The 27995-nt window shown below is 42.0% G+C and overlaps 2 protein-coding genes across 4 annotated transcripts in view; one reads left to right on the forward strand and one right to left on the reverse strand.

Moving 5' to 3' along the window:
* The first annotated feature begins 161 nt into the window (after nucleotides 1–161).
* tgs1 (trimethylguanosine synthase 1) lies at nucleotides 162–14431 on the forward strand. Its single transcript, XM_085139396.1, has 15 exons — nucleotides 162–396; nucleotides 1778–1839; nucleotides 1991–2115; nucleotides 2214–2289; nucleotides 2640–2714; nucleotides 4192–4686; nucleotides 6108–6234; nucleotides 6319–6405; nucleotides 8320–8470; nucleotides 8744–9059; nucleotides 9139–9276; nucleotides 10921–11067; nucleotides 11144–11360; nucleotides 13118–13196; nucleotides 13416–14431. Exons 1-15 carry the CDS (start codon nucleotides 284–286, stop codon nucleotides 13524–13526), a joined length of 2319 nt encoding a protein of 772 aa, XP_084995522.1. The 5' UTR covers nucleotides 162–283; the 3' UTR covers nucleotides 13527–14431.
* A 1653-nt stretch (nucleotides 14432–16084) lies between these two features.
* The window catches only part of cntnap2b (contactin associated protein 2b), a 47196-nt gene continuing 35285 nt past the window's right edge, over nucleotides 16085–27995 (reverse strand). For 2 of the 3 annotated variants that reach the window (XM_085139391.1, XM_085139392.1), the window contains exons 22-25: nucleotides 27165–27258; nucleotides 24369–24596; nucleotides 23976–24050; nucleotides 16085–17720 (exon numbers count right to left, since the gene is read on the reverse strand). In XM_085139391.1, the coding sequence (XP_084995517.1) occupies nucleotides 17521–17720; nucleotides 23976–24050; nucleotides 24369–24596; nucleotides 27165–27258 (597 nt within the window). In that variant the 3' untranslated portion in view covers nucleotides 16085–17520. The remainder of the gene's footprint in view (nucleotides 17721–23975; nucleotides 24051–24368; nucleotides 24597–27164; nucleotides 27259–27995) is intronic. The other variant, XR_014870490.1, reaches the window with a different exon arrangement.

Here is a 27995-nt window from a genome sequence, read left to right on the forward strand (position 1 = left end):
TAATGTAACTATAAAGCAATTAAAATGAAACAGTTGGTGTTCTAATGACCATGAGATTTAGTGATTTTAAAGGGAAAATTTTGTTAGAATTTTTTTCTATAAAAAAACAAACAAAAAAAACAACTAAAATTTTGCAACTTTTACTTTGAAAAACAGCGGAAATCCGCTGTTAGCTTACAGTGCGGAAATAATCAATAATAAAGGAAAGAGTTCCACGCTGCTTAAAGACGCAAGCAGCTCGTCGGTAAATGAAAGTGTTTCTCGTTGCAGCGAGCTAACCGCTATGATGCTGGAAAGGAGAAGAGTGGCCCTGGTGGCGGAAATCATCTTCACCAAGAAGGAGCCGCTGCAGGAGGAAGAAACGATTCATTGTCGTTGCTCCAGAGCCTTCGTACTGTGAGCCTCCGCCACCTTTCCTCTGTCCGCTAGAACTCATACACGTGATTCATTTGCAGCACAACAGTCTGATCTAAACCGGCGTTTGACATCTCAGCCGGGCTGACATGGCAACAGCCAGTGTGGCTCATTAAAAGACGAAGCAAGAAACGAAATCCAGTCAAATCTTTGAAATTTCGTGTAATAAATGTCGTTTTAATGAATAGCCGATTTACTGTTGTATACTTGAGTGAAGACAACCACAAACCAGTGTTTCAAAAAGCTATCATATCAATCATAGTTGAATGAATCGCAGTTATTACAAGGCTACTACTGTTACTAGTACTATGGTGTGCTAAAGGTTAGCAACTGTGTGCTAGTGGCTGTGCGGTATGAGCTGCTGTCTTGCACACAGAGCGGTGGAAACTTATCAGACACTATAGTGCAAAACGTATTCACTCGTCTGCCTTCACACACACATGAACTTGAGTGACATCCCATAATATTGTCCCAGCCTTTGCAGCTATAACAGCTTCAACTCCTCTGGGAAGGCTTTCCACACAGGCTAGGAGCATGTTTATGGAATTTCTTACACTTGTGAGGTCAGACACGGAGGCTGGAGGAGAAGACCTGGCTCACAGTCTCTGCTCGAAGTCATTCATTTTCTGAACAGTGTCATTAGGCTGTCAGAGAGGTGTTTGTGTTAAAAAAGGTATTTATGAGGAAAACATTGGTGGTTATCAAAACCTGGAGCTTATGAAAGGCAGGAGATGTTTTCCACAGAGTGCTTGTTCCAGGTCTAGTAATAGCAGCACGCTTTACATCACTGCATTCGATGCTTTGTGCGGCGCCTGGTCGTGTAACATGAAAACATGCTGCTGTCTAGTCACAGTTCTTCAGCTCATCTGAAGGCCATGTGAAGTTTGGAGTTCAAAAGGTTGGTGACCTGTGCACTACGCACTAGCACTTCGTGGCTGAGATGGTGTCATTCCCATTCACTTCCTCTTTGCTGTAACACCACCAACAGTTGACTGTGGAATATTTAGTTGCGAGGAAATTTCACGACTGCGCCACGCTGGAATTCGCCGAGCTCCTAAGAGCAAGCCGTTCTTTGACAAGTGTTTGTAGAGTCAGTCTGCATGTCCAGGTGCTGATTTATACACCTGGAACACCTGAATTTAACGATTTAATGAATACTATCGTGTCATGTCACTGGAATGCTTTGAGTGTTGAGTAGGAGTAGAAAAGCTCCGTATGAATGCAAGTATATTACTTTATTTTCTCACAGTCGTTTAGATGTTGTTGTTCTCAAAAACCTTGAGTTTTAGCGGATACGCTGATGTACACAGATGCATCTATGGGTTTCCTACATCTGTCCTTTATGTCCATCGCCTCTTTACAGGGATCGGGAGTTGTATCGTTCTGATAACAGACTTCTGCCTGACCTGGAAAACACTGCACGAGGTTTGTCCTACCATGATATTTAATATTACTGGGGATTAAAATAATCATCGATGAAATGTATCAGGCATTGGGGTAGAAGAATCTCTCTTAACCTGCTGTACTGTCTGGTTTTAGTTGCCATGATTTAAAAAATAAATTTCTCAACTCATAGACGTAGATGATGGTGAAGAGGAGGAAGAGGAGACTGAGGTGGAGGAGCTGGATGAAGAGACTCAGATGATGGCCAGCATGGGCCTGCCTGTAGCCTTTGTGTGCTCCTCTGAGCGGAGGAGAGCAGTGAGTCACACAGTTTTGTAGTGCTGTGTTATTAAAGTCGCCGTTTTTAAATGAAAACTAAAAAACAGTTTTGGTTGTTATTTTTTGTCATGTCACAGGAGTGCAGGTCTAACAGGAGTTCCTCAAAATACTGCGAAGAAACAAGTGAAGAAGATCCACAGGCTGATGAAAAAGGTGATGCGATTATCTTATTGCTTTTATTGTTTTTATTAAGAGTAATATTACAAAGGTTTGCATGTGGTAGAATATCCACTTTCTCCACGGTGAGTTTTTGTGTCAGCTGCTGCCACAGCTGCACTCGGCTTGTAGATGCTGCACAATCAGACCTTTGGGTCCACACAGCTGAATGTTCCACACCAGCAAATAGCCAGAAGTTCTCCTTGTAGGCCGTCAGCTTACAGGATTAGCAGCACATGGCTCCTTACCCTCTTAATTACAATGGAAGCAGTAACAGCGTATTTATTGTTGTGGTCCGTCTTTTTTCATGCGACTGTGATGTCACGCATGATGTTTTTATGTCACAGTTGATGAGGAGGTGTTTGATCCACGAGTGGAAGTATCAGGAGGGATCCAAGATGCTGGCTGGGAAGCCTACTGGGGTAAGATTGGTCACATGACGTTTATAGTGACATGTATGAAGACTGTTTTTTTCTAACACTGGACTGTGACACCGGGTTTTGTAGGAAGACAGAGATATCATGTTGGGTCAGTGGATACTCGGGGTGGCTCAGGAGGTAGTGGGTCAACTACCAGTGGCCTCCTCCCGTCTGCTGGGCAAGACTTTCGTCTACTTCTTCATTTAGGAGTAGAAGTCATCAGGTCATCAGGTCTTTAGGTCTTGCAGACGTGTCTCCTGATGTCGAATTCATTTGTGTCATCTGGCTTAAATAATTATAAGTGTTTATCGTGCTCCTCACAACCTGCAGAATTCATCCAAAAGTCTGACTTCACGCGTCTGTTTAGACCAACACAGACAGGAAAGCAGTACGGACTGATTATACAGCGCTTTTCTAATCTCCCGGAGTACTCAAAGCGCCGTATACAACATGCCTCATTCACCCACTCATGCAAGTGCAAACTTAATCTACATCCACACTCTGATGGATGCATCGCAGAGCAACTTGGGGTTAGTATCTTGCCCAAGGACACTTGACATGCAGACTGGGGAAGCCTGGGATCGAACCTCCAACCTTCCGATCAGGAGCTGATCTGCTCGACCACCTGAGCCACAGACACCTCGAGTATCCACTGACTAGGGCTGCCACAAACGATTATTCTGATAGTCGACTAATCAGATCATCATCCATTCAATGCAAAACGTACAGCTTATTGCACCAGCAGCATCTGCTCTTATATAACTATCATTAGCTTACAGCTTTAAGTGTTTAAGGTATGTGCTAACTAAAAATAAAGACAAGATGATAGTTTATTAAATTTGACTTATATATCATGTTTAACCTGAGTAGTGAAAGACAGCGGTGGGTTTGAAAACGAGTTCTCACGGCTCTAGTGAGCCTAGCCCCCGGCTAGCTATCGAGCTAGTGGCTAACAGACGTCTCCGAAAACGTCGGAGCGCTTTTGAAAATATGTGGTGTCTTGATAAACTGAGCAGATATTTGATGTTTACACAGCTACATTCTCGCCTGAAAATATGTTAAACGTTTATTTTGTGAGCCAGAAAGAATAATAAGAGTAATATTAAAACTAACTAGCTGCCGCCATTGTTGTAAACTGAGCTGGGCTGCGCTATGAATTCTGGGACACAGCTTCTTCTTCTTCTTCTTCAGGGTTTAATGGCAGCTGGCATCCTTGTACATGCAGTGCTGCCATCTTCTGTTTCAGTCCGTTATTACACTCTTAAATCCTACTACTTATTCCTGCGGCTTTGGGAATCTTACAAAGCTTCAAATGACGCGTCGACTATTAAATCAGTCGATGATTTTGATAGTCGACGTAATCGTGGCAGCCCTACCACTGACCATTTAAAAAAAGAAGTTCCACCATATCTTCTTCATGTTCTTTTAATGCAACAACTCCACACATGAAATATTAACTAATGTTTCGACGCTTCTGCAGCACAACAGGGAGAAGCTCTGATGTGGAGCAGCTGGCTGGAGAAACATTCAGAGGATGAGCTGCCGTCTTCAGAAGATCCAGGACGGCCTCCTTGGGACAACCCGAATACAAAAGCTCTCTGGGACAAACACGCTACAGAGACCTACTATTCTTACTGGGAACAGTACTCATACTGGGCGGGACAGGGCTGGACCTTTGAGCAGTCTGCCTGTAATGGGAACGCTGGAGGGGAAGAAGAAACAGGAATCACAGACAGAGGTTTACAGAGCCAATCAGAGAGAGACGGCCCTACTGGAGCTGAGAGTGAACACGAAGAAGATGATGCTGAAGTTTTGCATGTTCTGTTTGGACAGAGCTTCACAATGGAGGCAGGTGGACAGTGTGGTTCAGTCATGGTCCAGTCAGAGGGAGCGTCCTGCAGCTCGGATGATGCTTCTGATGATGGGAGTAACCGCAAGAGACCAGCTGGCTCTGTACAGCATCACAGCGCTACAGGTAATAATTGTGTGTATGAGGTGTGAGCAAGGCTGCACGATCAGGCAGACGATTGGTCTGCTAAGTTTGTTTTCTTTTTCAAGCTCCAAAGCTTTTTGAGTGGGACACGTTTCAAAGGAACGAGACACCTGTAACATAAACTGAGGTTCTTCCACTTGGTGCTGGCAGCGAGAGACAAACGCTCAGCTGACCGGGACAACGAGACGCTGACCTCAGTGTTGAATGTCTGTCCACCAACATTTAATGTCCACAAAGTGTCCAAGGGGACAAGAACAAAGTGCCCACAGGAAACAGCTTTCACACCCCATACACAATAGACATCATTTATGTTGAGAAACATTAGCTGTTCGATAGGTCAGGGGTCGGCAACCTTTAACACACAGAGAGCCATTTGGACCCAGTTTCCACGGTAACGAAAACACTGGGAGCTGCGAAGACGTTTTTGACGTCTAAAATGAAGATTTTTACCTTTACGCTTCGTATAAACAACAATAATGTGTTGCTCGTGAAATCTACAGAGAAAAATACATTTATGTAACAAACACGATCTTAACAAAAACAAACACGATTAAAAAGCTGAACTTAAATGATCCACGTAACAAACAAACCTGAGCGTGTAGCCGAGCCTCCACCTGACTTTAAAAATAAACGGGAAACAGCACGATGTCACCAAACAATGATGAATACATTTTTTAAATCCCTGCATAGATATTTCTTTTACCTGGTTGATGTGACGTCTGCTCCTGAACGTCTGCAGGTCGGGGCTGTGAGGCGTGAGCGGCGTGGAGAACAGCTGCTCACACACGTGTAGATCAGAAGATCGACAAGACTCCAAATGCATGTTTCTTCATGTTTCTGTGTCGGGATGGCATTCCATGTTTCCAACACGAGTTGGTCCGGATTCTCGACATCCCTCCATCTGTGATCCTGAACAACAGCGGCCTTATTTTGAGCGTCAAAAAAATAATGAAATATAATTTGATTTTAATGTTTCAAGATCACAGTAATCTTCCAATTTAGAACTAAAACAAATAGAAAACACTTCAATTAAATACTTTCATTTATTTTCCCAAACCACGCGGGAGTATAAGGATGAAACGGCGCCTGTGGCTCTGGAGCCGACCCTGGCGTCGGTCTTCACAACCACTGAAAACAAATGTCTTCAGAAAAGTGGAAGAAGCTCACATCCCGACAGTGTCAGTCGACCTTTTGATCTCACAGGAACTTGTTACTTTGTGTTTGTTGACTGAGCTGTGGATGAAAATGAATCAAAGACTGAATCTTCAGAACTTGTTTGGTTAATCCTGTTCTTGTTGGTCTGATCTGTGGTTTCCACATTATGCAGTTTTTTCTCCTTTGTTCAATAAATTAATGTGTGGTTGCTTTAATAAACATGTAGCGTTTCGTACGCTCTGACACAGGCTTCCACCTGGCCGGTGCCGGGAATAACCGACAGCACGGATCGAGGAATGAAACACCCGATGGAAACGATGATGATGACGATGATGACAAACCTCCAGGAAAAGGATGCGCTAAAGTCAAACGGAGGTAAGTTTGATGTTCTATCACGGAGGCCGTCGTCTCTCCAACAAGCCCAGGAATAATGTTCCTGCTGTTTGTCCTCGTTGTCAGTCATGAGCTGGATGTGGACGAGTGCCCACGTCTGACGCCCGAGGACGCCTGGAGTCAGCTCGGCCTCAAACACAACCCACAGCCTCAGTAAGTTCCTCTGCTCCTTTGGGGATCTTGTCTCGGTCACGTCTGTCGACTCCACCTCAGATACCTTGTGATTGGTCGTTTATGTTGTTTATGATAGAAAACATGCAAAACAAAAACACTCAGATGAAAACGTTGATTATTAGAAATGTGCCTAAAGCTGAAGTTGTTATTCAGTCGCTTTGTTTGTGGGTCACAAGTCCTCAGTGACTGCGTCCACTTTACCTGCTAAAAGACATGATGCTCTTCTACTCAGAGACAATAAAATAAGAAATGAGATAAAAAAATATATTATTTCTAAAAACATACGATTGGTAAAACAAAACACAGTAAAAAAGTATTAAAGGACAAAAATTATTCATCATTGAATTTTGCAGCCTTATGCTTTAGAGCAGGGGTGGGCGATCTCATTCAATTCAATTCAATTCAATTTTATTTATATAGCGCCAAATCACAACAAAAGTCGCCTCAAGGCGCTTCATAGATACAGAGAAAAACCCAACAATCATATGACCCCCTATGAGCAGCACTTTGGCGACAGTGGGAAGGAAAAACTCCCTTTTAACAGGAAGAAACCTCCAGCAGAACCAGGCTCAGGGAGGGGCGGGGCCATCTGCTGTGATTGGTTGGGGTGAGAGAAGGAAGACAGGATAAAAGACATGCTGTGGAAGAGAGACAGAGATTAATAACAGATATGATTCAATACAGAGAGGTCTGTTAACACATAGTGAGTGAGAAAGGTGACTGGAAAGGAATCTCAGGCCTCGAGGGCCCTGCAGGTTTTAGATGTCCTTGAACCATCACAGCTGATTTAAAGGCTAAATTAGCTCCTCAACATGTCCTGAAGTTCTCCAGAGGCCTGGTAACGAACTCATCATGTGATTCAGGTGTGTTGACCCAGGTGAGATCTAAAACCTGCAGGACACCAGCCCTCGAGGACTGAGATTGGCCACCCCTGCTTTAGATGGTTAACATCACTGATTGGAACCATTTCCTCATAAAACAGGGAAAGTTAACTGGAATAAACAGTATGGATCCAACTTCACTGAACTATCACCAAATCAGATTAACTTCGCCTCACGGTTTATATTGTAAAGCAGCGGTCCCCAACCCCCGGGCCTCGGACCCGTGAGTCGTTTGGTACCGGGCCGCGAGAGTTGAGGCTCAGGTGTGAAATGTATAGTTTTCAGGGTTTTTATCGGTTTTCAGCCTTATTTTGTTATCGTTTTTATCGTTTACTCGGTTTTCCTGGGTCTTTTCACGTGTGTTATGAATAAATCTTCTTTTTTTCGGTACCAGTACTAGTTTTATTTTGTTGTATTTATCCGCGACACCTTAAAGGCCGGTCCATGAAAATATTGTCGGGCATAAACCGGTCCGTGGCGCAAAAAAGGTTGGAGACCGCTGCTTTAAAGTACAGACCCTGCAGTGATACAGTCAGACAGACAGCGACGAGCAGCTCTGAGCAACAGTGGGAAGGAAAAACCATTTAAACAGGAAGAAACTCCCAGTATCTTCTGCGACTGGTTCAGGTTGACGGGAGGAAGATGGGAGCAAATACACACTGTGGAAGTGTGGAACGACTTTTCCCAACAGACCTCTCACAGCAGGGAAAGCACAGGACGAGTGATTGTCCCTGTAGTACACAGGACAATGTTGCATTGTGTGCTGATTTTTAACAGCAAACATCTGACATGGAAGCTGTTAACTTCACCAACATCTAGAACACAGAAAGTCTGCAAGGCAGCAAATGCGAAAGTGTTGCAGGTTTCAGCTCCAGTGAGATGAATGAACCCAGCCTACGTCTGAGCCCTGTTTCTCTGTGTTTTAGAAACACAAAGGTTTATGTGAGCGCGGCTGTTTGAGAGTAAAAATGTTTTTAAATGTCTAAATTGTTACAATGTGTTCATGTCTCAGGTTCAACAGTGTGTTAAGCTTCAAAGGAAGCTCAGCTTCAAAGTGTCAGAAGCAGCGACGGACCAAGAGAACAATCAGCAGCTCCAACAAACGCAGCAGGTTCTCAAAGATGGGCAGAGACAGCACACAGAGCAGCTCCTCCCTTTGTAAGGTACGACCTGCAACGTGCTGCAGACTGAGAGCAGCAAACTAATCTGATGTAACCTGATCAGCTCGCACAGATTAGGTGTTTTCAGTTTTGTGAGCATGAAAGATAAACGTTAGAAAGAAGCATCGCAGTGGAAATCACTGAAAGTCACGTCCTTTATCTGTCATCCTGGCATGTCCGTAGATTAAAAGCATGGAGGACTGGAACAGGTTAGACAGCTTTGTTTGTTTGAACGTTACACAGAACGCTCATGAAAAAAGTCTTTTTGTTTCACAGGTTCAAAGTTTCCTTGAACAGGTCCAGCGAGAGAGAGAGGGTGACCAGAGTGAGGTGGACAGAGAGAGACACCCTGAGGACAAGCCTCCATTTTTAAGAGAAGCTCAAGAAGAAAAAGACGGGAGGAAAAAGGAGGCGAAGAAGTCTGCATCCAGTTTAGATGCAGAGGGCAGCAGTCACCCCAGCATCACCTCCAATTCTGTCACAGAGGAGAGTGAGGTGGAGGAGAGAGAGGAGCAGCCGGGCAGACACTTGCCCTGTCTTCAGATTCCTGACTTTCTCCTGCCTGATGAGCCTGAAGTTCACAGTAAATCAGGTTCATACATAGTAAGGTTGTGCTGTTTAAAAGAAACGAACAAAAAACTAACTGCCTAATATTTATGTCTGTGTGAAAGACACAAAAACACCGAAGAAGAAGAAGAAGAAGCAGCAGGTCCCAGCAGAGATGGCAGCTGAACCACAGCTGGCTAAATACTGGGCTCAGCGCTACAGACTCTTCTCTCGCTTTGATGAAGGGATCAGACTGGACCGAGGTCAGTCTGCACACTGCACTTATGTCACAGTGGTATCAGCAACATGTGAGTCACATTTAACCTTTAGATGATTGAGAGCCGGCTCTACATTACAGTTCAGTTCATTTCAGTGTTCTGGGGATTTCCTCACCTGGATGACTGAGCATCCAGGTGAGTCAAAGCTCCAAAGATCATTTTATAAACTACATTTAAAGAAGTGTTTGATTATTATTCTGTTAGGCCCTGAGACGTCTCAGTGACTGGCAGCAACACTGATTTACCTGCATGTCAGATTTAAACAAAACAAAAAGCTGACACTCGTGACGTCAGCCTCCCAACAGCTGCTGTGTAACTATTAGAGAGTAATATTTCTTTTACACTTGATGATTCAGTGTTACTCATCGTTTACTGTCACTGAATTAGCTTATAACTAGCTTATAACTAGCTTATAACAGCTTATAACGTATAACTAACGTATAACTAGCTTATAACTAACGTATAACTAGCTTATAACAACGTATAACTAACGTATAACTAACGTATAACTAGCTTATAACTAGCTTATAACTAACGTATAACTAGCTTATAACTAATGTATAACAACGTATAACTAACGTATAACTAGTTTATAACTAACGTATAACTAACGTATAACTAGCGTATAACTAGCTTATAACTAGCTTATAACTAGCTTATAACTAGCTTATAACTAGCTTACAACTAGCTTACAACTAGCTTATAACTAGCTTATAACGTATAACTAACGTATAACTAGCTTATAACGTATAACTGACGTATAACTAACGTATAACTAGCTTATAACTAGCTTATAACTAACGTATAACTAGCTTATAACTAACGTATAACTAACGTATAACTAGCTTATAACTAACGTATAACTAACGTATAACTAGCTTATAACTAACGTATAACTAGCTTATAACTAACGTATAACTAACGTATAACTAGCTTATAACTAACGTATAACTAACGTATAACTCAGAGTGTAAAGTACAGTAATAAGTTTATCTGCTTATCTGAAGTCGGTGATGGGGCAGCAGTCTGAGCAGGAAACCAGTCCTGCCGCTCCCCGCCCGCCTCCTCCAGCGTGTCTGGAGAAATACCAACGACTAGTTTTACTGATGAGTGACGATAGCGACTGTTAGTCATCTAGTCGCACACATTACTGCTACGAAGCTCATTCAACCTTTGGTTTAGAACTAAAGAAGCTTTGTGGAAGAGACGTGAAACAAAGTTGCGTCCTAGCCGAGCTCCTTCGACAGTAACAGTAACTGAGGCTGCTACACTGAGGAATATACAGAGAAAGAAATCAAGAACCAGACACATGGCTTAGTGAGGAAGGAGAAAACTCTCAAAATATAAAGACTTTGAGAAGAGCATCAGCGTAACACATATCCTCCTTCTGGGCTCTGCTCACATACTGAGGAGAACCAGCCTCGTGGCAGCCTTATAATTTCCTTTGGGATTAATAAAGTTTCCTGATTCTGATGTTCAACAAGTACCTTGAACATAGTCGTGATTTGGCGCTAAATAACTAACATTGTATTGGATTAAACTGAGAAGGAATGGGTGATGAATACAACAGGAAGTTTGCCAGCGTCTCATTGCAGGGTCGTCTCACACATGTTCATAACGCCGTTTCAGAGGGCTGGTTCTCTGTGACGCCAGAGAGGATCGCTGAGCACATCGCCCTCAGGGTGGAGCACAGTTTCTCTGAGGCTCAGCTGGTCATAGACGCCTTCTGTGGTGTAGGAGGAAATGCCATCCAGTTTGCCCTCACTGGAAAGAGAGGTAAGTGTTTATAAGTTCATGAGGTGTTTTTAGAAATGCAGCACGCTCACAGTCGGTCCTCTGCGTCATGTTTCAGTCTTAGCCGTTGACATCGATCCAGTGCGGCTGGACATGGCTCGGCACAACGCTGCAGTTTACAGTGTGGCCGATCGAATCGACTTCATACAAGGAGACTTCCTTCAGCTGGCCCCCCACCTCCACGCTGACGTGGTCTTCCTGTCACCACCGTGGGGAGGACCTGACTACCTAACTGCTGAGGTGTTCGACATCAGGACCATGATGGAGCCTGATGGATATCCTTTGATCAGGAAGTAGAGGGATGTTAGTGATTGACAGCAGCGGTCTCCAACCTTTTTTGCGCCACGGACCGGTTTATGCCCGACAATATTTTCACGGACCGGCCTTTAAGGTGTCGCGGATAAATACAACAAAATAAAACTAGTACCGGTACTGAAAAAAAGGAAATTTATTCATAACACACGTGAAAAGACCCAGGAAAACTGAGTTAACGATAAAAACGATAACAAAATAATGCTGAAAACCCATAAAAACCCTGAAAACTATACATTTCAGGAGAAAATTACAGCTTAGCTTTGAAAAATGTTTTTGCTTTTTCAATTTTACAGAAGACGTCAGGAGTCATCTGTTCATCTGTTAGTATAATAACTGGCTTTTGCACGTTATTATATGGAGCCTAGATGGTGTGAATGACGAGACCAAAGACTGCTCACTGACTGCTCCCATCATTTCCTTCAGAATATGCTTGCTTGAGCTCGCCGAGGTAATCTGCAGGGGTCTGGACTCCCGCTGTGGCTGTGCTGTTGCGGCAGGCGATGTTACACAAAGAGTCAAAGCAGAGTAATTCTTTGACAAGTATATGGGAAAAATGCATTAAGAGCAGTTAACACAGAACTATCAAAATATTCAACAATCAGGTTTTTGTAAAACGCTATTTGTGTCGTCCACGAAAATAACCTTTTTTATACGACCGTATTGTTTCAAATAATCAAGAATTTCTTTCTCAGTGTTCGTGGCACCAGAAACAATGACAGAATGTGCAACATTGACCCCACTTTCCTGAATAAACTTCATTTTTTCCCTTGTCGCGGACCTTCTCAAAACCACAGAAAATACCAAACATTCAATTAAATCAAATAACACAAAAAAACACTCATTCACACATCAGGCTCCTGGCTGGGTCGCCACGTGTAACGCAAAGTTATTTAAGGGCTAGTTTTATTGCAATGGGCAAGTTTACTGACTGATGCACAGAAGAAATAGTTCTTTATGGAGCCTCGATGGTGGGAATGACGAGCCCTCACTTTTTATATTTTGTTTCCAGTCAGTCAGACGTTCTTGTTATTTTTGAACAGTTTTCAGTTTCTGCTTCCACATTCAGTTGCAGTTCAGTCGTTATCTCAGCTGCAAACATCACACTGACAGTCATGTGGCACAGACACCCGAGTTTTTAATACATCGACTTGAGGTGGTGTAGGAGTCCTTAAAGAATCTGAGGAATTTGAGTGAAGAAGTGCCAGGGCTAAAAATATCGTCAGCGGGTCGTCTGAAGGTCGTGAAAGAAAGAGGAAAGAGATCCAGCAAAGACCGACAGAGGACCTCAGAGAAAACCCCACAGTCAGACGAGCAGCTGTGAGCACTGTGGCGACAGCGGGAAGGAAGAACTCCTTTTTAACAGGAAGAAACCTCCAGGCTCAGGGAGGGGCGGGGCCATCTGCGGCGTCTGCTCCTGCAGCTGATTGAAGTCAGAAATGGTCTCAGTGGTAGTGAAGAAGCCAAACATCACCAAACCAATGTGCAAGAACTGAATAGAGGAAAAGGAAGATATATTAGGTGCAAATAAATAAAATATTTATATTTGAGGTCAGAGGGCTACGTCACAAGTGCTTTATATTGTAACACAGTCCCTCCAATTAACCCCATTAAAGCTGAACTATATTCAGGCACGCTGCAGCTTGCAGTTAACACAGTCACGTCTGTTTAATCTGAAAGTTTCTTTTTTTGAACAGTTTTCATCCTTAACTCTCGCCACATTCGAGATTTTCCGCCTGGCCAAACTGATATCAGACAACATTGTGTACTTTCTTCCGCGCAATGTCGACATGGATCAGGTGAGTGTGTTCAGAGTTTCTCCAACATGTAATCTGTACTTTGATATATTCAGTGTGACCGTGATGTCTGAATGTTCATGTCCACCTGGACTGGCAACAGTGGGATCGTTCTTTATGTACCCAGACTCTTATACATGAGTATTGTGTTGTAGTAATGTGTGTTTGCTCTGGTCAGCTTGTGTTGGGACTGTCTTACTGAAATCTGTCTCTTTGCTACAGGTGGCCTCTTTAGCCGGCCCAGGAGGGAAGGTGGAGGTCGAGCAGAACTTCCTCAACAACAAGCTGAAGACAGTGACTGCTTACTTTGGCAGCTTGATAAGCCCGGGCTGAGCCACGCACCAGTACGAGCTGTTTGTCATCATTTCTGTTCCAGAGTACTGAACCACATCCACACAGGATCTTATTCGCTCTGCAGACCAGCCCAGCTTACCCACCTGGCTTTTTATTATGGTTCATAATATCTGTTTATATTCTGTCCTTTTATTCTACATTTCTAATAAAATGTTTTTCTCATTGTTTTTATGCGATGTTTTGGTACATTTTAGTTTAAGACTGGTAGATGACAAAGACATTAACTATTAACTACATCAGATTTATTAACATCTGCACAGCAAAACCGTCTTTTAAAAAGCTGTTTTATGTATTTGCTAAAGAGGTGCAGTGTGGGGGGAAAAGCTTTGATAGCTGCCACTAGGATGGTAACCGGACTGGTTCTGATATAGCACCTTTCTACTCCACCTCGCCACATTCTGATGACGGGGTCGCCGTCGCAGGCAGGCGGGCAGGTCTTGCAGATCTACGTTTGTGAATGCGATATCTTGAAAACGAGGCGGTGTAGCGGCTTCAGTCTGATACCACAGGTGCATCTATTACTGATCTCCGATCAAACGTCAGGTTTTTTTGAAAATCTTGTGAATGCGATAACTCGTGAACAGTGTTGATCAAGTTACTTGAAAAAAGTAATCAGTAACTAATTACCGATTACTTCCCCAAAAAAGTAATCCCGTTACTTTACTGATTACTTATTTTCAAAAGTAATTAATTACTTAGTTGCTTAGTTACTTTTTAAAAACACGATTTACAACCTGAATAGGTGATAAAGTGATAGATCTTTCAGCCCAATTCTACTTTTTCTACATAATCATCATACAAAATGTGATCAAATGGAAAAGTCTCTTTTTAAAACTTGTTTTATTAGTTTTAATCTTTTAACTTTATGCATCAAGCAAAAATGTAATTATATTATATTCTCTGACTGGAAGAAATTAGTTTAACATTTAAACCTATTTTCTGCACATTCCAGCACATAAAATAAAATATTTTGTGTGTTTACACTCAGTCTTTCAAATAGATGCAAGTAAAACACAGCAGAAAATAAATAAAGTCAAAGACTAGCGGTCCTGTTGCTCTATTTTCACCTGTAAAGCAGGAGTGGGGTAGGCGGAGGGTTACCCTGGTGCAGGTGTGCAGCGGTCAGTGGAAGAATCCGTGAGTTTCTCTGTGAGTTTCCCATTACGTCGTAGCTACTCGCTGCTTGCTCGGAAGTTTAGGGGTTTTTTCGCTGTAAAAAGAAGTTTTCTTCCCACGCACAACGGACACTAATGTTTTTGTCACTTTTTATGGAATCAAACTCAAAGTAAGGTCAGTACTTCCACGCTTTAAACGCTGCACGCTCATACTCTCTCTGCACTCGATATATGATCCATTGTTGATCTGCACACAGCTGTTGTCACGAACGTCCCACTCGCTTACGTCACTGTCATGAGACATTCTCGCAAAAAATCACGGTTTTAGTAACGCAGTAACGCAGCGTTCCTACGGGAAAGTAACGGTAATCTAATTACCGTTTTTGCAATAGTAATCCCTTACTTTGTTACTTGAAAAAAAGTAATCAGATTACAGTAACGCGTTACCTATCTCTGCTCGTGAACAAGGTGGCGTAGAATTTTGAAATTGATACCATGGGTGTGTCTACTGTAAATCTCAGACGACTTCAAATCCTGGAGATAAAGTTTTAGACATCTCGTTGTGATGTAGGATTTAGTTTGATAGTCGGTGTGTCTACCAGGAGGCAGAGGGGGAGCAGCTGCTGGCATTCACACTCCAATGGACGCATCAGAGCATCTTACAAACTGCAGCAGTCAGGGATCAAACCTTCCAGTTAGTAGACGACCGACTACATCCTGAGTTACAGCTACAATATGTTTATCTTACAGTGACCTGATGCAATTAAAATTGCAATTATGTATCCATGTAACTATTTTCACAAGTATTCAGTTTCATTCAGTTTTTTCATATAGTGCTAAAGCACAAGAGTCATTTCAAGGGTCTTTATAGAGTCATCGTCATCGAGATGAAAGTGCGTTTTGTAAAAACTGAAATATCATTGAGGTGTGAGTCATACTTGTATTTTACAGGCTGCTCCAGGAGGCGTCATAGTTTCAAGCACAAAGAATGAGAAATCAGCTATAAATGATAATCATTTATACACAGAACAATGAAGAGAAAGCCATGTGATGCTACAGTGGTTCATCAACAGAAACGTGTCATTCAGTGACAAATGGCATGCCAGTACATCTCAATGCAGTCAAACGAATACAAACGCAGTACAATCAAACGTCAAGTGTAAGCCGTTAGCATGTGACGGACAAACATTCCTCTGTAGAAACATATTTGCAGATAAAAGAAACAAAAACACTCTTATCACCAGCCTGGATCCGGTCAGCGTAGCTGCTCTACTGGACGGAGCAGCTCATGATCGCACCTGTTCTTCTAGTTTCAGGGACACAGAGGAGGCAACACCTTTGAACGACTAAATGAAAAGAAGGATTTCTCTGAGTGTGGAAAACGTCCTGCTGCCAAAATATGACCAGTTGCTTGTTTGATGATGAGTATCTGCTTCATGTCACATTCATCTACGACAGAGATGGTGTTTAAATGTGTTTAACTTTGGAGTCGAATGAAAGAATGAAACCAACTCTGCAGCCTAGTTCAGTCACAGCAAGTCTCCACGAGGCTTCTGTTCTCAGCTGCTCACCTGAACTTGTTCTGCTGTCAGTCCACTCTATCCTACATTACAGGGGGGGCTCATTGATATAATAACACTGTGCAAAATTGAATATTATCCCAGATAAGAGTTCTTTCCTGACCCATAAGCCCAGTGCAGTGTTATGAAGGCTGCTGCTTTTTGCTACTTTTGCTCTTTGACCTCAGATTCAATGTGTCGCAGATCTGCCACCTTCAGCATATGAAGGTAATGAAGGGGCTGCTGTTAGAGTCACAGTTGAGTCTAGATTGTGGAGTTTGTGGCTCTCAGCAGCTGACAGTGAATACATCTGCCAGCTCTGTTGGAAGCTATTTGGTTCACTTTAGGGAAGTTAGAGTATTTGTTTGCTACAGTGCTGTACTCGTCCCTCACCAGCCTTGGTAGTGGAATCACTAACTTAATGCTGCCTCACTGTGGATTTGAAGGTTCATGTAACGTTTAATAAAGTTATTTGTTATGTTTTTGTAGTGTGGCCCTGGACAAACGGCAGCTTAAGACAAGCTGAGTGAGTTTCCTGAAGTCACGTACAAGTATCAAGAAGTCTTTGAAGACACATTCAGATGCAGAAATCAACAGAAGCTCAGATGATGCAAACAACGTCATGGCTACATCTCCTTTACAGACGAGCAAGCCAGCTATGCATGCACGTGGGTGTGTCGCGCACACACACACACACACACACCATAGTTTTTAGTCTGAGAAGCAAAATTAAACTACCAACATACAGAATAAATTATTGTATAAAAATAAGGCAAATTATAACGTATCACACTTAATATACAAAAACACTCTAGAATTGTTTACTTTCGCTATACGCACGAAGGCTTATTGGGACTAATTCATAATTATTATAATTCATGCCAAAGTTCTTAAAGTACCAGAAGTGAAGCACAAACACATGAAATAAAAACACAAAGAAAATTAAGAATAAATAATATAAACATTTGAAAAAATATAATATCAATAAATAAATACATTACATACTGAAATCAAAGTCAGAGCGATAGATATAAAAATATAAGACAAAAGCAAACGAACACTGACTGATCCAAGGCCTGAAACGTTATGGCACCGTACACTGAAGCTGTCCTTCCATCATATGAATCACTGTCGCTGCCAGGCACTTCTGCGCCCTGTGCTTTAATACCCAAGCTAAAATACCAATGGTTTCCACCGTCTCTAAAGTCCTCAGCTCCTCCAGGATGAGTAGGTCGTCACCTCCAGCTACTCCCTACGCCTGCAAACTACATCCTAACGTGCGTCCGTATCGACGAGGGTTCAGATGAACCACTCTTTCTTGCTCTCATCAATGGTTTCGGTGAAGGCCGGATCGTTGACAATGATCGCTGCGTCGGCGCAGTCTGCTGACTCGGCTCCCTTTGCCTCGTTAGTGTGGTAGGAGCCTTTGTGACGAAACATATGACGGATCACAAACACCATGATGCACAGGACGCTGAAGATCACCATGGAGATGATTCCTGGAAGAAAGCATGAGCAACGCAGTGAGCACTTTCTTTAACACAGAACGGACTGAAGACAGCATTGTTCCTTATGTTGAGCTAGTCGTTTTTAACCCTTTAAGACCTACCATAGAACCAAGTCCACCAGAGCTTATATTATATGTTTACATGCTGTAGAGCCATTTTTGGGAGCATTTCAAGTTGCTATACATCAATACAACCATTACAGCCCAGATTTTAATAATATGTCTGCATTAAGTGCATAGTAATTACATAAATTCAAAAAAAGTGCAATAAACTACAAAAAAATTGAAAATCGTTTTTGTTTTTTTAACATATATTTCTAGTTAGAGAAATTTAAGAGGCTTATCCCTCAAAACTGTAAATACAAAAAAGTTGCACAAAATAGTTTCCCACCACAGGAAATTTATTTTGAGTGTCTTCATAGTTTTATTTTTGAAATACACCAATTTTTATACACTGCAGGAAAAACAAAAATAAATATTATAGTGCAAATTTGCAAAAAAGCAGCATATGCATCAAAATAAACTATTTCCAGCAGTGCAATATGAGTCCTAAGCATCCCAGAAACCACACAGAAAGTCATGAAGTCAAACATAACTTTTAAAAACACCAGTATAGGCTCATGAGGCCTTGATGGTAAAAAAAATTACGTCACTTCCGGTTTCGGGCAGGTCATGGCGGACATGCAAAAGTTCGCGCTGACGTCTACACCAACGTAGGAAGTGTTATGAACAGCTGATCGGATCGGCAAAGCGCGTTTCTGGAATATTATGTTTTTGTTGCTGCAAGTGCTTTTTATGCAGTTTTTGCAAAGCTATATGTGGAAGGAAACTGTGACCGAGGACAAGCTGATGGCATAAGATGTAAGTACAACTCCTCCGGTTTCATATGCAAAAAAAATTATTGCGCTAGCTCACGTGGTTGCAGAGCTACCGGGATTTAAAAATAGTTAGGCAAAACAGAGCGTGCCCGCTCTGACAGGTTTTAAAGGGTTAAGAGATCCGTTGTCTTCCACTTATCCTTCTCAGGGTTGTGGAGGGGGGGTTGCCCTGTGGTTCATACCATAGGGTAAGATGCGGGGACACCCTGGACAGGTCGCCAATCTGTCTCAGGGCCAACACAGAGACATACAACCATTCACGCTCACATTTACCTACAAGCGATTTAGAACCACCATAACTGGTGAATACTTTGCAGCTCTGTTTCCTGATTATTACAGAAAACTACCACAGCTGGTTCCTGATAATAATCACTTTTTTAAATGAGCTTTAATAGCTTAATAATGTGTTATTAAATGGAAACAGGCAGTATTACATTTTGCAGCTCTCTTTCCTGCTTATTACACAGATGCTACCACGTAACTTAGTGGTAATAACTTAGAAGTTACCACATTATTACACTCCTCTTCCTTCCTTGTTACCCTACTATTACCACTTTATTACTGAGCTGTATTTCCATATTATTACCCCCAGTTTTTGGGCTCTTATTAGCCTATAACATATATTTCAGAGTAATATTACTCAGCTTTAACCACTGTTACTACCATGATATTACTTGGCTATTTAGTGGCTATTACTTTGGTAATTGCATAGTAATAACTTAGAAACACATTTACTCGTTTCCCCTTGTTACCCTACTATTACCACTTTATTACAGAGAAAGTGTAGAAAGTGCTACGCTTTATTCTTAGTTCTTAATCAAAGACGTATAAAAATAAAATGAAATTGAATTGAGTAGATAAAATCAAAGATAGGTCTAATTAATACGTTGAAATACAGTATATTGAAGTGTATATATGAGAAATACAGTTTGAGTAATGGAGATTTTTCTGTCTAGATTCTGTGTAGACACGATGCAGACCTTGACAGATAAGTGTTTGTGTGGCTGCAGGAATGTGGAAAGATAAGAAACGTGACTCTGAATAAGAGAAAAGTATGTTGTAAACAGAATCATAGCTGATAGTTAATCAAGCTTAATACTGATGGGAATCAGGTAGAAGTTCAACCACTACAATGAAAACATGATTCAGGCATCTCACTGAGTGTAGAGGCGGCCTGTGAGGCTGTGTGATCACATGTATGTATTAGTGATGGGATTTCCGGCTCTTTCGGCTCGGCTCACTAAAAAGATCCGGCTCTTTTGGCTCCGAACCGGCTCTTCAGGTTGTTTTGTTGCTTTAATTATTTAATCATTAACAATAATATAAAATTATGCAGAAAAGGAATTACTAATGTAAAAAAAAGTGGTTTTATTTATATATGTTTATATATGGCCCCTAGAGACAAAACACGTACAAACTCCAAAACACATTTCTAGCATGAACTGAACTTCCAAAGCAGAGCTACTAGATCACTTAAATTACACAATTGAAAGCATGTGTGTATTGTTTGTGTATTTATACACAAGCACTCATATTTATTCAAATAATTTAAAAAAATGGTCATTTACCTGTTACTACCACACACCAAATCTGGTCGTTGGTACTTGCTGGCTTGTGTAGCCACGAGGTAACAAAAGCTCAACACTGCCCCCTAGCATCCTGGAGCACTTCTGTTGTCTTTTGTACGTGTTTTGGAGTTTTTACGTGTTTTGGAGTTTGTACGTGTTTTGGAGTTTGTACGTGCTTTGTCTCTAAGGGCCACCATAAATATACTTTTATTTATTCACTCCACATAAAATGTAATAAATAAATCATATAATACAAAAAACAACTATTCACATTTTAAACTTTTAACTATTTAAATTTTCAGCTTTTTCCTTTTAAACAAATTTAACGTGAAACAACACAAAACACTGCAAACCACAACACAATTAAATATAAATTAAAATATTAACACAAAAAGAAGATGCACATTCTCTGTCAAATGGGCCTGCATGATTTCTGAATCCTTTATCATCTGCAACTGAAAATAGTGGATGATTACTATACCTTTCTAATGTGACGTTGTTGTCCCTAGCTCTCTTTCTCTCTGGCTCTGTTCCTGTGCTACTGCGAGTGTAACTAACGCCCCTCCCCCCTCTGCCCAGCGTAAAGTACAGGCCGCACGTGCGGAGTTTAGCGGAAAAAAGAGCGAGAGAGAGGGTGAGAGAAAGAAAAAAAAAAACCTCATGGCTCCTGTCGTTCACTTCAAAGAGCCGGCTCTAAGAGCCATTTCGTTCGCGAACGACCCATCACTAGTGTGTAAGCAGGATGGAGTGAGGGCGATACTAAGGAGCCACTAATCGAAAGTAATGTCTGACTTTGATATTATGGAGTCATCTTCATGTTCTGAAAAGAAGATTTCACATCCGTGTTTGGTTCAACCACAGAACTTTCTGACGTCTCCCCCCATAAAAATGAGACGTCCTGGCCCTCACCACAGCTAAAGGGATTCTGCTAAGACACTGCTGGGAAAGCCGCCGGCCTCCCTATGAAGAACGGTTAATGGTTAAAATAGCATCGCACAAAAAAGTGACTTGTGGCTTATTAGACAAACTGTATTTGGTCTCCTTTTACTAGCTGGCTCTCTGCCACCTGAGGTGCAGATGTGAGTAATGGGGGAGTGGTAGGTGAGTGTGATAAAAGTTATTTCTCTTGTTTTATGTCTAAAGTTTAATAAAAAAGTTGAAAACAAGAATGTCTGACTTTGAAATGCATGACTTCATAAAAGGAATCGTATGTTGTAGTTGACCAACACGGAGTTCAAGAGAAAAACTGATAAAAAAGTATCCCTGTGTTTTTTAAAAAGAGATTATGTAGACATGCAGAGTCATGTTTGACTGTGGGGCGATCGTGGCTCAAGAGTTGGGAGTTCGTCTTGTAATCGGACGGTTGCCGGTTCGAGCCCCGGCTTGGACAGTGTCGGTTGTTGTGTCCTTGGGTAAGACACTTCACCCGTTGCCTACTGGTGGTGGTCAGAGGGCCCGGTGGCGCCTCGGTCAGTGCGCCCCAGGGTGGCTACAATGTAGCTGCCACCAGTGTGTGAATGTGTGAGTGACTGGTTGTGTAAAGCGCTTTGGGGTCCTTAGGGACTAGAAAAGCGCTTTATAAATACAGGCCATTTACCATGTTTGAATGAGCTAATGATCCATCTAATTAACGTAAAAGTGCACGGATGCCAGATGTCATCTCAGAAGATGTAACATCAAGCAAGAAAGGCGGGAGGAAGGTCGACGAGGTGTAAACGTTGTGTTATGAAGAGTTCTTCCCTTTGATTAGCAGTTCACACGATTTAAACTGAGAGTTACACCAGAGGGATCAACCGCAGCTCAAACTGTGTACTTACAAACTGGGTCGATGTTTTTTGGCTTTTTTGCCATGTTAGATTATAAAGAGCATTTGAATTCTCACTGTTTCCTACAGTGAATGTGTGGATTAACTGATGCAGTGAAAACAGTGACTTGGATGTTTCTAACCTCTTTCCTCTCAAACATCAGAACAACACCAACATTAGCTCAGAGCAAGTTTATGAGAGACTTTATTATTATACACGACCAGTCAGAGGTTTGGACAAACCTTCTCATTTAGTGTTTTTCCTTTATTTTTACTACATGTATCTACAGTATTGTGTAGAAATAAAAAAAATGAAAAATAGCTCTAAATATGTTTTATATTTTAGACTCCTCAAAGTAGCCACCCTTTGGTGCAAACACTCGGCCTTCTCTCAGTGAGCTTCATGATGTAGTGACCTGAAATGGTTTCACCTCACAGGTGTGTCTGTCAATTCAATTTTATTCTTATAGCGCCAAATCACAACAACAGTCGCCTCAAGGTGCTTTATATTGTACAGTAGATCGTACAATAATAGATACGGAGAAAAACCCAACAATCATATGACCCCCTATGAGCAGCACTTTGGCGACAGTGGGAAGGAAAAACTCCCTTTTAACAGGAAGAAACGTCCAGCAGAACCAGGCTCAGCGTCAGTCTGTCAGGGTTCGTTTGTGGAATTTCGTGCCTTCTTCGTGGGTTTGGGACCATCAGTTGTGTGCAACCCACTGGACGCCACGACTGCGCTTTAAAGATATCTTTAAAAGAGACATGAAACTGTGCAGCATAAACTCCACCACATGGGAAATCAGCACAACTCTACTCAGTCACATCAATGCCTGAAAGGTGTTTCCACAGCGGTGTGGACGCTACACCATTGCGCATAAGTGCAAACTACATTCAGGACCGTTCAGGGATACAAGAAAATCCATCCCTGGACACTACCTGTCACCGAGGGCAATAGCAGCCTGGAACAGAGTCTAGCCTCTCTCTAGGAGATTGGTTCCAGAGCCCAAATGTTGCATTGAGGTGAGCCCCACCATATAAAGCCGGTATCTCAGTCTCATGCACAAGACTCCTTTCCCTACCAGAGAGGTGACCTTCCGCGTCCTGATAGCCAGCCTTGGTAGCCGGGGATTGGACCCCTGTCTGCTTCCCAACACACATTGCACCCGAACCTAGGGTGCCTCCTGTGGGTGGTGGGCCTACAGCAGGGCAGGCCCATGTCGCTGCTTCAAGCTGTGCCCGGCCAGGTCCCATGAGCTAAGGCCCAGCTCTCCCTCCAGCTCCATCCTCAGGCCTGGCTCCAGGTGGGGTCCCAGCAATCCTATTCCAGACAGGGTACACTCGTCCGTTGGTCTTCTTTTATCCATAGCAGTCGACCGAATTGCTCTTCGTCTGGCCTCTCACCCAGGGCCAATTTGCCTTGGGTGACCCTACCAGGGAGCAACAAAGCCCCCAACAACATAGGCCCTGGGATCACTGGGACACACAAACCCCTCCACCACGGTAAGGAAGCGTTTCATGGAAGGACTTTTACTTCTCTCATTCCAAATTAATATTCCTGGTATCAAATATGACACGCATATCGGGTGCAAAATAAGACAATTTTTCATTAAATGTAGTGTAATGCACAGTAAATTTCACTTTGAGTCACAATGAGACAGGTTAGGTTCCACCAGGTGAGCTCTGGGCAACCTTCAACTTGTCCCAGACAGCATAAAAATTCAATGTGACCAAAAAACTGAAAAATACCAGCGGCTCCGGGCGTTCCCCCTCAGCCTCCTGAGGCAGTTTTCAGAAAAGTTGACCTGTGACCTCGACCTTGAAGACAACATCACTGAGACTCAAACTGCTCAGAGATTTTTAATAGATACACCTATGGTATCAATTTTAAAATCATACATCACCTCGTTTTATATACATCAATCTGTGCATTTTCCAATCATATAGACAAAAACAGCAGCTCAGAATCCTGGTATACTTAAAACTAAACATACCTCCTATGACAGCCGAGTTGCGATCCACACCATCACCACTGAACTTGTCCTCATTGAGGTTGAAAACAGCTCCAGCTGTGAACAAAGCAAACATCTGTTATCTATTTGAATCCTGAGAAACTTTAGAGTTTTACAGTGGCGTGCCCCATATATGCTGAAACCCTGTGTCAGGGGTGTCCAACGCCAGGCATCAGGGCCGGTGTCCTGCAGGTTTTTGATCTCACCCTGGGTCAACACACCTGAATCACATGATTAGTTCATTAGCAGGCCTCTGGAGAACTTCAGGACATGTTGAGGTCATTTAAATCAGCTGTGTTGGATCAAGGATACATCTAAAACCTGCAGGACACGGCCCTCGAGGCCTGGAGTTGGACTTCTAAGTTATTCTACCACCTTCTATGTGCCAGGGGTCTCTGGCTGAAGCCATGGGGGAGATGGTCAGGGGGGAGGCTCCACAGTTTGAAGGAACCAGTATCCCATGGGTGCTGACAGGTGCTGCTATGCTGGAGCGCAGGGCAGCTTTCAGCGGTGCTACACTGTTAAACTGAACTCTCGACAGGCAGCCCATGAAACCCGGAGTGTTGTAGCGCTCGATCAGGATGGGGTCAATCTGGCCTGTTTCTAAAAGAAAGAGAAAGCAGCTTTAATTGTTTTTTTCTGGAAGCAATGCAAGTAAGCAAAATTAATTTATAGAGCACTTTTTAAGACAAGAAGCTATAACAAAGTGCTTGACATGGGAATATAAAAGCATATCAAACAAAACAACATATTACACACAAACATTACCCAAATGTGTTTTAAGCTATTTTTTAAAAGAAGCCACAGAGTCGATGGAGCGTAGCGGGGAGGTAAACAGTTCCACAGTACTGGAGGTAGGGTTTGTTGTTAAACATCTCCGTGGAATAGTCAGGAGACCACTATCATTGGAGTTGGAGAGTAGGGTTGAAGAAGCTCAGTGATATAGGCGGGGGCCTCACCCAATGCAACTACGACTGAAACTCTTTTTTGGGCCTAAAAGCATGTTAGTCTTTAAATATTCACTGTGAATAAATATTTAAATATTTTAAATAACAAAAATAATATAATAACAATGTTTTAAATGTGTTTATTGTTCACAATCCAATAAACTTACCTTTTAAGCTTAGGTTTTAAAGTTAAACCCTCTGACTTCTAGGCCACCTTTACATCATCAGAGCCCTGTACTACTAAGTGAGATTGTCCTTTTTTTGATACACAGGGTGGGCCGTTTCTATGGATACACCATAATAACATGGGAATGGTTGGTGATATTAAAGTCCTGTTTGTGGCACATTAGTATATGTGAGGGGGCAAACTCCTCAAGATGGGTGGTGACCATGGTGGCCATTTAGAAGTCGGCCATCTTTACAACTTTTGTTTTTTCAATAGGAAGAGGGTCATGTGACACATCAAACTTATTGGTAATGTCACAAGAAAAACAATGGTGTGCTTAGTTTTAACGTAACTTTATTCTTTCATGAGTTATTTACAAGTTTCTCTTTGTTCACAGCCATTGACATGTCGAAGAGTTTAACACGTGAGGAGCGGATCGAAATCGTGTTGATATCTGGTGAACGCAGTAACCGGGTCATTGCAGCAGATTTCAATGCAAGACACCCTACGAGACCACCCATCTCCCACGCTACAGTTAGCAAACTGCTTGCTAAGTTTCGTGAAACTGGTTCAGCGTTGGATTTCCCAAAATGTGGACGCAAGAAAACTGTCACTAATGAAGAAACATCAGTGGCTGTCCTAGCTTCATTCAGCAAGAGCCCACAGCGTAGCACTCGCCGCATGTCACTGGAGAGTGGCATTAGTCGAACATGCCTTCGGTAGATATTAGCTACTCACAAATGGCACCCTTACAAACTCCAGCTACTGCAGCATCTCAATGAGGATGACTCAGATCGGCGCACAGAATTTGCAGAATGGGCAAAACAAAACTTGGAACAGGACCCTCAGTTCACGCAGAAGATTTTGTTCAGTGATGAGGCAAACTTTTATGTGAATGGTGAAGTTAACAAACAAAACCACCACTATTGGTCTGACACTAACCCACATTGGATGGATCCCTCCAAGACTGTTGGAACAACAAAAGTGATGGTTTGGTGTGGTATATGGGGTACAACGATAGTGGGTCCATTCTTCATCAATGGAAACCTCAAGGCCACTGGATATTTGAAATTGCTACATGATGATGTGTTTCCCTCTTTGTGCACTGAAGCTGGCACGTTCCCTGAGTTTTTCCAGCAGGATGGTGCACCACCACATTATGGGTGCCAGGTCCAAGCATTCCTAGATGAACAGTTTCCTGGAAAGTGGATTGGTCGGTCTCCCGATCTGACCCCCTTAGACTTTTATCTTTGGGGTCATCTGAAGGCAATTGTCTATGGTGTGAAGATACGAGATGTGCAGCACCTGAAACTACGGATACTGGATGCCTGTGCTGGCATTTCTCCTGCAGTGTTGCTATCAGTGTGTGAAGAGTGGGAGAAGAGGGTTGCATTGACAATCCAACACAATGGGCAGCACATTGAACACATTTTATAAGTGGTCAGAAACTTGTAAATAACTCATGAAAGAATAAAGTTACGTTGAAACCAAGCACACCATTGTTTTTCTTGTGACATTACCAATAAGTTTGATGTGTCACATGGCCCTCTTCCTATTGAAAAAACAAAAGTTGTATCCAAGATGGCCGACTTCTAAATGGCCACCATGGTCACCACCCATCTTGAGGAGTTTGCCCCCCCACATATACTAATGTGCCACAAACAGGACTTTAATATCACCAACCATTCCCATGTTATTACGGTGTATCCATATAAATGGCCCACCCTGTGGTGTTGCTCTAATGATATTAGAAACGGTAAAAGCTAAATGCCATTTCAACTTTTTACTTCATTTTTATTTTATTTTTTTCAACACAAAACATATTTGGATTCTAAGAACTAAAAGCTCATCATTTCAGGTAGGAAAACAGGCACACAAACAAGTTAATAAGTGACTGGTACAAGAATAAATAGGACAATATTCAGATCATAGAACATCACTCAGCATCCCTTCATGGAGTCAGTCATGCAAAAACAGGAGCTATATAAACACACACACACACACACACACACACACACACACACACACACACACACACACACACATCTCTAGACTCACCAAAGACTTTGCCAAGAAAGATACTCTTGACCAAAGTGAACTGGGTGTCAGAGGCCTCAGGCAGCTTATATGTGGACACTGGATAATGGTCCAGCTGGATAATGTGGACAGAGAAAAGCAACAGTCAAGTTAAACTGATAAACTGAATCTTCTTTAAACTTTGTCAAGTTTTAAGACTCCTGTCCTAAAAACTAGTTTTTTAATATAATTTGATGTACTTTTTATAATGGAATTATTCTTTCAGCAGATGTAATTTACAATTGCAACTAATTATAATTTGCAATTAAGGTGAACTCTATTTTTTTCCTAATTTTTCTACTCTGACTATCAATATATCAAACTAGCAGCTTTAGCAGCTTATCTCAAAGTAGTGACTTCAAGAAATATATACACTACCAGTCAAGGGTTTGGACACACATTCCTATTTAATGGTTTTCCTTTATTTTTACTACTTTCTTTTTTATTATTATGATAATAATAATTATTATTATGATAAGATATAAGAGTTGGAAGAAAATAATATAAGTGTGATTGTGAGTAGTGAGAGTGAAGTGAGCGTGACGTGTTAATGTATTCAGTCCAGGATTAATGTAATTTAGGAGACAATTATAACAATAATGATAATAATAGTTAAAGCAACATTAACTCAGGATTATCACCATCATCACCAATAATCATAATAATGACGATAATGACAGCCATAAGTATGACCAATGACCAGCTATGAACAATAACAGTCATGACCATGACAACAATAACATCGTTATAAGAAGAATATAATAGCTCACAGCGATATTCTGCTAAAATAAGCTGGAGGGATGATTCAGAGGC

The sequence above is a fragment of the Neolamprologus multifasciatus genome, chromosome 18 (genome assembly GCF_963576455.1).
Source record: "Neolamprologus multifasciatus chromosome 18, fNeoMul1.2, whole genome shotgun sequence".
NCBI lineage: Eukaryota > Metazoa > Chordata > Actinopteri > Cichliformes > Cichlidae > Neolamprologus > Neolamprologus multifasciatus.

Bases quoted from the DNA above. Each gene is read 5' to 3' on its own strand.
- tgs1 (XM_085139396.1), top strand. From the start codon at position 284: ATGATGCTGGAAAGGAGAAGAGTGGCCCTGGTGGCGGAAATCATCTTC. The intron at 9,060-9,138 runs GTTCATACATAG...TCTGTGTGAAAG, and splicing joins TGAAGTTCACAGTAAATCAG to ACACAAAAACACCGAAGAAG. The intron at 13,197-13,415 runs GTGAGTGTGTTC...TCTTTGCTACAG, and splicing joins GCAATGTCGACATGGATCAG to GTGGCCTCTTTAGCCGGCCC.